This window comes from Gymnoscopelus microlampas, assembly GCF_963454915.1.
Source record: "Gymnoscopelus microlampas genome assembly, chromosome: 10".
In the NCBI taxonomy this organism is placed as follows: Eukaryota; Metazoa; Chordata; class Actinopteri; order Myctophiformes; family Myctophidae; genus Gymnoscopelus; species Gymnoscopelus microlampas.
Window position 1 is genome coordinate 48,257,849 of NC_139947.1, and position 11,635 is coordinate 48,269,483.

Below are 11,635 nucleotides of genomic sequence, written 5' to 3' on the forward strand. Positions count from 1 at the left end.
CTGTAAGACAACAACAAAAGGTTATAGCATAACAAATACTGCTCAATAGTCACACTGTTATATATCCTCAGTGATAATTTAACACTATAGTATATACTGTCAGTTATGAATGGATAAACAAATGGATCAATTAATGGTGCTGTAAGTGATTCTTTTGGTAGGATTACGTTGGTAACACAACCCGGAAAATGTGTTTTCTGTTTACAAAAGCGCTTGAGAGATGGGAGACCGGTCACCGAACAAATACTCTATAACAGTGGTTCTCAAACTTTTTTGTGCCAAGGACCCCCAAATAGACACTTATTATCCCGCGGACCCCCATTTGAAAAGATAAGTCAGGGACCCCCATAGGAGAAGATTTTTACAGCTCTCTAGCAGTGATTTCAACCATTTTAATTTCAAGAGGACCCCCAGTTTGAGATGCATTAGGGCTACAGACCCCCATTTAATGGCATTTCTATCACTTGGGCCGTAATTTATATTGTAAAATCTATGTCAATTTAACTCTGAGAGTGTACAAATGGAACCAAATGGACCCGTCAGGGTCCATTTGGTTCCATTTGTACACTCTCAGAGTTACAGATCCATAAGGGTCCATTTGGTGCCTAACCTATCATTTAGCTGGGGACCCCCTGGAACTCCCTTAAGTACCCCTGGGGGTCCCCGGACCCCACTTTGAGAACCAATGCTCTATAACAATGATCACCATCTGAATATTGAGCTATTTAACACATACGTTTAACAAGAGATATCACTTACAGCGACTTTTACACAGAGGATTTTACTGTTCATTACTAGCTTTTTATATTCCCAACTTTTCTTTTGAAAAGACAAGCCCATGCACGTGTACTCAAAACACACACACACAGCCAATGTGATAGATCTCATTTTAAGCTAGAATCAGACGGAACCCATGTCTCACCTGTGTGAGCTCAAACGCTCTGTATGACAGCAAAGATGAAACCCTGTTGGCACTTTTGGACACGTGACAGTCGAACTTCTGCGTCGGCTCCACGGCGTTCTTAGGCATGCTGTCGTATATGTGCTTTATTCGGCCCTGGGGGGGGGGGGGGGGGGGAATAACCGATCATTGGTTTGACATCCGTAAAACCAACAGCAGTGTCAAGTATTATTATGCATGTTAACTAGTAATATGATCATTTACACTAGATCCTGTATGAATGGTGTTCCTTACCCTCATAACCTTAAATATGATCATGTCGCCAACGGAACCCACTTCGAAAGGATTTATTTGCAGCAAATCGGAGAATTTGGAGAGATACACACCTACGATGACAAGAAAAGATTCTGCATTAGCCATTTATGTCCTATACTTCACCTTGTGATGAATAGTGGATTTGGCAGGGTAAGGAAAGAAAAACGTTACATCACATTTTTGTTTTTATTATTTTGTCCAAAATAGGAACACCAGAGGTAATGTGGTTTAAACCATTACCTGAGGCTGATTATAAAAACTGCTTCGAAATCTGACCTAAGTTTTCTTATTCTTTTCTTTTAATCATGTTGCTATATAGTCATCATATGTCCAAAACTGTAACTTTTAAGCATTCAAATAAAAAAATTAGCAGATTTGCAGATCTACATGCTCATAGCTTGTAACACGGCAAACAGTACCGTCCTATGAGCTTAGAATATATACATTTGTTTTAAAGCGAACATTTCTAACTCCGATCTGTGCTTCTGGGGGTCCCTGGAACAACATATTTTGAGATGGGGGTCCGCGGCCAAATACAAATAATTTTGGGGGTCCTTGACGTGGAAAAGTTGGAGCACCACTGATATAGCAACATACCCCCAGAAGCAAAGATTTGAGTTACAAAATAAATATTCAAAGATTTGCAAAAATGTTCATAGGCAGCACTCAGTGCCGCGCTATGAGCTTGTAGATCTGCTATTTTTGAATAGCCAAATAAATCTAAAATGACACAGCTGCGTTAACGGATTGAATGGATTAACACATTTTTCAGAAAACTTAGGTCAGGATTTAGAAGGTATTTTTAGAATTGGCCTCAGGTCTAAATGGGTTACGGGAAAAAATCTATATACTCTAAATGCAGTTACTGTGATTATGTTTGTTGTCAGTCTGAAGAACACTTCTAGCCAGAGCCCCAATTCCTCGTGCATGCGCTGATACAACGCCAATCATATGAGAGCACAGCGGGACTGGGTTTATAGGCCATTCTCAGCTGTCGCTAAGTTGTGTATTAGGTATCCTGCACTGTAACCTTATCAGGTCAAAATGCAAAGACGCCTGCCAGAGGACGAAATAAGACAAGATAATATGATATAAATCTTTATTGATCCACGGAGGGGAAATTAAGGTATCATAGCGGTGACAGCACTAAGAATGAAACATGGGAGAGGTACTATCGATAGGCTATAAGACGTATATAGAAATTATTATGAATGGATATTATATACAGTAGTCAGTACAAGGCAGCAGTTCAGGATTGAATCTTAAATTACACTCGCAGACAATCGGTGTTGGATTAAAGAATTCCCCCCAAGTAGTTCACCCAGTATTTCCTATCAATTACACACGCCATGAAGCCTTGAATTCCTGGAGATTGTCTTTGTTTTTGTTGCATTCCTAAGCCAATAATTTGATGACCTCAAAGAGTCCAATGACTCAGTTATCAAATTATTGGCTTAGGAATGCAACAAAAACAAAGACTATCTCCAGGAATTCAAGGGTTCATGGCGTGTGTAATATTTTTTTTTGGTGAACGAATTCTTTAAGGGCAGAGATGCCCTTGATTGACTATGAGCTCCATAGATCGTACTTGAGGACTGGAACATGGCTGAGGACTACTATTATGTTATACTATTATTATACGTGCTATTATTGTTATCATTATAGGCGTTGCTATTGTTGTTGTTGCTTGTATCTCTCTTGCTGTCTCTTTCCTCTCTCTACTCCCACCCTCCACCCCGACACGGTCAAGGCAGGTGGCCGCTCTATTTGTGAAGTGCCTTGAGACAAACTTGCTGTGATTCCACTGACATTCAGAGACTGAGCTTTAATGGTGCATTCACACGGGCAGATTAAAAGAATACAAAGACACAAAAATACACCGCATCTTTGTAACTGTGTTACTCAACGCGGTCGCTGACGTCATCAAACGTGCGGACATCGCAGCTACAGTTGTAGCTTTGTATCTGGAAGTTGAACCCAGCTCAACTTGAATTTGTATCTTTGTATCTTTGTCGCTATAGAGCTACAACTACAAACGTCGGATGCATCTTTGTATCTTCATGTCGCTGGTTTCCATTGAAAATGAATGGTAGCATGTATCTTTTAATCTGCCCGTGTGAACGCACCATTAGCATAGTAATAACACATTTTTAAAAAGAGCAATATTTGTGTAACAAACGAATGCAACGGCTGCGCATGCAGAGGATGCACTCACCCGATGCTGGGTTTCCTAGTATATTGTTCCTCGAGTGTCCCACGCTCAGACCCTTCTCACAGACCCACTGGAGCTGGACAGACAGAAGAGCACATACAAGCTGGTGTTAACGATCACATGAAAGGCATATCACTGTTGTCAGGCAAAAACCTATTATCTCCATATTTTACGTTGTTTTTTTTTATGTTTTTTTCGTAAATTAATGTCCTACTTGATCCTACTACAAGCGTCACCCAAAAGCATCAAAAATAGCAGATCTACAAGCTCGAAATGCGGCGCGAAGCAACGTGTTTTGAGCTTGTTGATCTGCTAGTTTTGCGTTATGTGACTTTTTTTTACGACATCGTTATGCAAGGGATAATCAATGGGGAGCGGGTCATTGTTGAGAGATAAATCTAAACCCTGACAAAAAGCAGAGGTGATCTTTATCACCTTGAAGGGGTTTATTTCTCAATAATGATCGGCTCCCTGTTGATTATCCCGCTTATTACACGGAAATTAATACATTGACTCAAACGTAACAACAAAACAATTTGATTTATGTTGATTAATGAATCCCTGAATTTATACCAGGTGCATCGAGTGCAACATGGTCAGCTCGGAAAACACCGGTAGGTGATCAAATATGAATCAATATTCTGTTACTGCATTTTCTATTTCTCACCTCAAAGAAATTTCTCAAAAGTTTTATATTTGTTCTCAAAGTGGTGTCCAGGGAACCTCAGGGTTCCTTGAGCAGGTTCCAAATGGACCCTTACAGGTCTGTAACTCGGAGAGTGTACAAACGCATCCATTTATACACTCTCAAAGTTATGATGGGTCCTCGAATTTAAAAGATTTGAGAACCACTGACCACATCATTCAGTTTGAGAACCACTGACCACTTCATTTAGTCACGGTCTCTCTGGTGTGTGTGAGGCAGGCTCGGCAGGCAGACCTACCCTGGCTTTGTCGGGGAAAAGGAAGCAGTAAGACTCGGCCAATTCTGCTTCAGTTCGTCCTTCCTGTTTCATGGCTCTGCGCTTCTCTATGAACTGGAAAAAATGGAAAAAAACATAGCCGTCAGTCTGTGGTCTGTAGGTACCTCACAAAACACAAGTAGAGGTTGTAAATACAGGCATCTTGCGCATCACATACACAATAGCAGACAAGCACAATAACAACGTTATAATTGGCTCCAATGACCATTAGGGCCAGAATCAACATTTTCAATTGGACAGCCACCACCAGTGTTGATTTCGTCGACTAAAGCTATGACGAAAAATGTTCGTCGACTACCTTTTTTCACTGACGAAAACTACATAAAAAATAAATAAAAACTAAGCTATGATGATTAAAACTAAGACTAAATATACTGACAATTTCGTCCACAAATAAAAACTAGACTAAAATGTTAGTGAGGGTCTAGTGGAGGACAGATCCAGTAGAACTAAAAGACAAGTCATTTTATGTTTGGTTGCGCTCGGGTGTTGCGCTCTGAAAATAGCAGATCTACAAGCTCACAACGTGTCGCGCTGCAACGCGTTGTGAGCTTGTAGATCGGCTATTTTCAGCATGCAACCAAGTGTAAAAGCAGCCATTACGACGCCATCAAGGCACCGCCAAAATACATTTTAGTCGACTAAATCAACTCTAGATTTAGTCGACTATAATCTTATGATATTTAGTCAAACTAGACAAAAAGTAAAGCATTTCAGATGACTAAAATATGACTAAACTAAATGGAATTTGATTCAAAAGACTTTGACTAAAACTGAATCAAAATTTGCTGTCAAAATCAACACTAGCCACCACAAGTGCGTGATGAGGACTGTATCCGCTCTTACTTATGCTCCCATGTTGTCTGGGATTGTCGCCACCTTTGGCTAAATGGCCATAGCTCTCTCTATAAATGTATCACCTTTATGAACAAAACTGTTCCGTAAGAGCAATGTGATGACTGATGAGCAATGTGAAGAACAATAGCCTGGGTATGTTTCACAATGCCTTACGGACTTTCACTTTCATTTTCTTGTAGATACAAGAACTGCATCCAATAGTTGCTCATATCCACACGTTTCCTAGGGCGTTGTGGGCATCGCTTCCCGTTGATTCGATATGCTGATACCTGATCAAATCGACAGGAAGTGATGCACACAACCCCTAGGAAACTTGTGGATATGTGTCTTTTTTTGGTGGGGGGGGGGGGGGGGTGAATCTCTCACACCCAACAACACTGACAATAGCAAGGTCTTGCAGCTCACAATGCAAGGCCGCGACACATTGTGAGCATTCAGATCAGAGCAGTGGCTCCAAACAGTGTTGATTTTGACAGCAAATTTAGTTTTAGTTTTAGTCATAGTCTTTTGAATCAAATTCCATTTAGTTTTAGTCATAGTTTAGTCACGACTAAACTTTAGTCGACTAAATCTACAGTTGATTTAGTCGACCAAAATGTATTTTGGCGGTGCCTTGATGTTGTCGTAATGGCTGATTTTACACTTGGTTGCATGCTCACAAGCTCACAACGCGTTGTGAGCTTGTAGATCAGCTATTTTCAGAGCGCAACACCTGAGCACAACCAAGCATAAAATAACTTGTCGTTTAGTTATACTGGCGCCAAGGGAAAAAAAGCTGCGGTAGAAAAGCCAGCACATTTTTGGATCACGTCGTGGACATATACTGTAGGATGGATGAACCAACCTCTTTCTCCAGCAGCTCGTTGTGAATGAGCCTGGCTTTACAATACGAGAACGATCCCCGTGAAGACTGGTCCAAGTAGAAGGAGGAGAGGATCTTCTTGAGGTCTTCAAACCCCCGGCTGTCAGGGGGGAGGAAGTCGTACATACCTGTACCTGCACACACACACACACACACACACACACACACAGAGAGAGAGAAGAGGGGAGACACAGGATTAGCATAGAACATTGGTTATCAACCGTTTTAATTTCAAGGCCCCCCGCGTAACTTTGAGAGTGTACACGTGGAACCATGGTTCCGTTTGTACACTATCAAGAGCTACCGACCTGTGAGGGTCCATTTTGAGTGCACCTGGACCCCACTTTGAGACCAGCTGGCATAGAACATAAGCGGAGTCTGAGGACAACGTAGAGAGAGAGAGAGTGCGGTGCATGCGTACGTACCGAGCACAGAGTCAGTGCCAAGAGCTGCAGCCATCGCCCATCAAATCTTTGAATTAATTTAGCAGCAGTCTCGGTGCTTTGTAATGTTTGAGACATTGAACCCACAGAAAGATAACGGGGGATACTTTATGTTTTACATATTTATATCACTCAATTATGCTACGATAATATTGATAATAGCTTCACTGTTTTTATCAGTGAGTGAGCTTAGACTGTCATGTGTGATGCTATCGGGTTAGATGAGACAAACTTCCTGACTTAAGACAAATTTTCGAGCCGAGGGTACTTAACCCCATGAACCAATCTCTCAAGGATCCTGATGCTGGACACGTCATGATAGGTGAACATTCTGCAACGAAAATGGCACACATTCTGCGAAAATAGTCGTTACTTACACATGCTCAAAACGTGTTGCAAGTTGCAAAGAAGTGATGCGTTGTGTGAGCTTGCACACCGGCTATTTTTGCTATTTGATGAACAAGGTATATAGGGTCCAAGTGGTTAAATCTCCTTTCTATGACAATTCTGAGGCCAAATGAGTGTGTGCCGCGTGATCTAAAAGCTTGTAGATCTTGTAGATTATGTAGCTAATCAGACTAATCAAGTCAAAAGACAAATCGATAGTTGCAGGACTAGACTTTTGATAACATTATCATTTGTGTTACTTTCCACTAGCAGTAGAACTGGAATCAGCAGTACTTAGGATGTCAATTCCCTTAAAAAAAAATACAGTGGCATCAAGTCGTGGGACAACAGCATTACTACTACGAATTAACATGTGTGTGTGCTCGACAAGAGCTGGAAGAGAGAGAAAGAAGAGAGATATTAGTCCACAAAAAATATATACCTCGGGAAAAAAAGTGTCCATGCCGACACAGTCAAACATATAATGCTAAACTAAGTAGGGATGTACCGATCAAATAAACCAACTTTCTCTCCAACTTCAACATACACAAACATGCATCTACCAAACCGTGTGCGTCAGGAAGGAAGGACGGACTGTCAATATTAGCCAGATTAACTAGTATTAATTAGAAAAACAGTAAAAAAAAACACAACACCATGTGCTGCCCACAGATAACCTAGATATAGAAAACTTATTTCAACCCAAACGGATGGAGTGACATTACTCCTAGTCCTACCTCCACATAATACAGCCTCTACAACAAAATCGTGATGTTGTGTTTCAGTTATGTAATTGTGAAATTTTGTAATTAATTCGAATTCTTATTTGGTTAGCTGTTGCACCTTGCCCTCGTCTCCTCTCTCCTCACCATTACATCGGGTTTGATAACATAAACATGGACATTGTACAAGCTATCTCGCGGACAATAAAATCACAGAGGCCTGGCCCTTAACATATTGTTTGACCAAAGACATGACGCAGATCAACACAACGACCAACAAATGTATTAAGATTATAATCAAATCATCTTTTTCTATCAAAAATCATCATCATTAACCCATGATTGCAATATTCTGCAAAATGACCGGGATTATCACTCTAGTCATAATCGTGCAGCACTCTCTCTCTCTCTCTAGGTCAGTGGTTCTCAAACTTTTTCATGTCAAGGACCCCCAAAATGATAATGTATTTGGCCACGGAGCCCCCATCTCATTTTGTTTCAGGGACCCCTGGAAGCAAATATCTTTCAAAAAAAAAATCTTGTTAAAACATATATTATTCAAAAGGTTTGCAACAAATGTTCACTATTATTCAAAAATAGCAGATCTACAAGCTCATAGCGCGGCACTCTGCGCTATGAGCTTGTAGATCTGCTATTTTCATCAATAAGGTGAATGTCACAAAGCCAGGTCTTAGTATTTGAATCTTCCAAATTAAGCTTCATGTAAGATACTACAACACATCAACATACTCAATCTGCTGGTAGAAAGTTCACATGATGGCTCAACACAGGCCCCTGGTCCAGCTAACATCTGCCTTAACTTTGCATATAAACAAATCGCGTGATATAATCCCAAACACAGCTAACAACCACTACTACTACTGCTCATCCGAGTGGAGTCCACTGTCTCCAAATAGAATAAAGTGCCATGTCGGCGTGCCATGGGCGGCTGGGAGGGGAACTGCAAAAGATTGGACAGATCTTTTAACTTTGGACAAATTTTGTAGTTTGTTACCAGGGACACGCGAGCACAGAGATAGCCTAAATAACATCTGCATCACGGGGTGTGGCAACTGTCAAATGTTTTGGGGAGGGGTGCGGGCGGGGGTTCACTCAATAGGGTCATGGTGCTTTGAAAGGCCATCCACACCATGGTGGGGTCATTGAGGAACAGCGAAAATGAGGAACACTTCAGCCCCGTTTAATTTGTCAGCTATTCAGAAATGACCAATCTACAAGCTTGCAATGTGTGTTGTGAGCTTGTTGTAGATCTGCTATTTACGAGGGAAAAAAATGTATTGACCTATATTCTCTTATGGAGGTCCCCGGCACAAAACCTTTTCAAACGGTGGTCCACGGGCCAAATACATATCACTTTCGGGGTCCTTTGGCTGATCTACACAGTAAAAAGCCTCTTTGTATCCATTTTCAGGGTCCTTAACTGATCAAATACAGTAAAAAGCCTCATTGTATCCATTTGTAACCTTTTAAAAACGGTTACAATCTTTTGCTGTGTACAAGATGGGTGTGGTGGTGTATAAAAACTTGAGAGAATTGACTGTGGTGGTCCAAGGGCCGAGGTGGGCAGGGGGGCCAGGGGGGGGGACACGGTCACCCACATTTCAAGAGCCACTCTGGGCCAGGTAGTGGCTCTTGAAAATCATCACATTTGACTAGAATCCGGGGTAAACAATCCCTTTAAAACAGTGGTTTTCAACCAGTGGTCCTTCAGGGGGTTCCAGGGGGTCCCCAGACAAATGAATAGTTAGTAACCAAATTGACCCTTGTGTGTCCTGTAACTCTGAGAGTGTACAAATGGAACCAAATGGAACCTCACGGGTCCATTTGGTTCCATTTGTACACTCTCAAGAGTTAAACTAACACTGATGATGATACTACAGTGTAGATTGGGACCCCCAAGTAATCAAAATGGTTGAGTCCCTGGCATATCTTTTCAAATGGGGGTCCCTGGGCTAATATGTGTCAATTTGGGGGTCCTTGACGCAAAAAAAGGTTGAAAACCACTGCTTTAGAATAACAATTAAGGAGAAGTAGGACTCTTGTTGGGGTCAGCAGCCCTGGCTGCTTCACGTGCCTCTAGCCTGTCTGGCCTGGCGCTGCCACACAGTGTCAGGACAGACACAGCTTCCATGGTGGAGCTCCGTGTACATCAGGCAGCAATGTGCTGCAAAACACCCCACGTTCCTCCATGTAGAGACAACCCCAAACCGCACAGCGGTAGCTAATAGTGTCCAAAAAAGGATTATGTTGTTTACCTATCAAGCTAATATAAGTAATAACGTGTATATATATAAGAAACCCACACACACACACCACCGGGGCTAGCTTAAAAAAAAAGAGGAGCTAACTAGGCTACACGCTGCAGCATTATGAAAGGCAGGACTGTGTCTCCCTTCAGGCCTGCCAACAACAGCCACACTGTGAGGTTTTCTTTTACTTTTCAACAAGAGTGGATGTAATTTCCTGTGTTCTGGAGAATTGGGTTTGATACCTTTACCAGGCTTGCAACATGATGGGTACAATTTGAAATCCATTGAAATCCATTAAAAAGTAGGCCTACTACAGTAAGAGTTTTTGATATCAAATCAAGGAGAAATCAAGGGAAAATGACAACCAAGGGAGTCCCTCAAACAGGAGATGAAATCAAGGAATCCAGGAGGGGTTGTTGGTAAGCCCCTGGGGTCCAGAATAAAGCTAAAACGAAAGCGTAGCACCAACAACAACAACAAACAAGCAGCAACCCCAATGCAACTAAGCACCTTTCCCTCCTTTAGTCTTCCTGGGGATCTGGAAGGAGCTCCTGCGGGCCAGCAGCAGATCCTCGCCGCTGCCTGGCTGCCTGTGCCCGGCGGCCAGCAGGGGCGACGAGCCGGGCTGGCTGGAGCCCCGGGCGTCACGTTCCGCCGCCTGGCCGCCCTGCTGGCAGTGGCTCTTCCGCCGATCAGGGGCTTCTTGCTCGGGCATCACACCACTACCACTGTCTTCACATCCAGCCTGATCGCCATTTTGGTTGTTGGCCGCCGCCGCCGAGGTGGTGGTGGTGCCGCTTGACGACTGATTCTCGCCGCCGTCGTCGCCCCTCGACGCCTCGGTACATTCTGGGTCCCTGCTCTTCCCCTCCGCGTTGTTAGGGTTCAGGGCCATTTTGTTTAAGGGGAGGGGGCACCCTCTTGTTTCCTCACGGAGCTAATGTTGTTTCGCTAAAAAAGATTCCGACGCCGCTTTCAACGTACTGCTACACTCTGAGCTCCTCACCCAACCTCCGCCATTGTGAATAATGACGTAGACGTCCTGCTTTTTTTTTTCCACACCACTGCAAAACGCTGCCGTCACTCTGTGTGTGTTTACAGGCGCCACCTAGTGGTGGTTTTGTACTGTGTTGATGTTTTATTGTGAAAATGGATCAGGGTCAACAATCATGATGTGTTGTGAATGTGAACAGTGATTTATTTTTGGACAGTGGTGGAAGAAGTACTTATTTCACAACTTTTCAAATGTATAAAACAGGGGTCTTCAACGTTTTCAGGCCAAGGACCCCCTAGCTGAGAGAGAGATGAAGCAGGGACCCCCTCTATATTGTATAAAATTGTGTTTCAGATTTAACTTTTTTTGTTGACTTGGTCTGTTCTTTTTTCCCTCTACACCAAACACCTCTTTGCCAAAGAATAGCCGATCTACAAGCTCACAACGCCTCGCAGCGCGAGGCGTTGTGAGCTTGTAGATCTGCTATTTTTTGGTAAAGTTCTCCTCAGAAAAGGGATGCTAGGGTTCAAGTGGTTAAGGTAAAAAAAAAATCATATCACACAAAGATTTGGCGGACCCCCTGTAGTAACTCTAAGGACCCCCTAGGGGTCCCGGACCCCCTGTTGAAGACCCCTGGTATAAAATGTAAGACAATTCTTTGAAAATAGCAGGTCTACAAGCTCACAAC

At 42.6% G+C, this 11,635-nt stretch overlaps 1 protein-coding gene across 4 annotated transcripts in view; it reads right to left on the reverse strand.

Moving 5' to 3' along the window:
• tasorb (transcription activation suppressor b) overlaps positions 1-10,963 on the reverse strand; it is a 40,119-nt gene extending 29,156 nt beyond the window's left edge. For all 4 annotated transcript variants that reach the window (XM_084069607.1, XM_084069608.1, XM_084069606.1 and 1 more), the window contains exons 1-6: positions 10,464-10,963; positions 6,114-6,265; positions 4,373-4,465; positions 3,432-3,504; positions 1,196-1,287; positions 923-1,057 (exon numbers count right to left, since the gene is read on the reverse strand). In XM_084069607.1, coding sequence (XP_083925733.1) covers positions 923-1,057; positions 1,196-1,287; positions 3,432-3,504; positions 4,373-4,465; positions 6,114-6,265; positions 10,464-10,848 — 930 coding nt within the window. In that variant the 5' untranslated portion in view covers positions 10,849-10,963. The remainder of the gene's footprint in view (positions 1-922; positions 1,058-1,195; positions 1,288-3,431; positions 3,505-4,372; positions 4,466-6,113; positions 6,266-10,463) is intronic.
• Between the last annotated feature and the right edge of the window lie 672 nt (positions 10,964-11,635).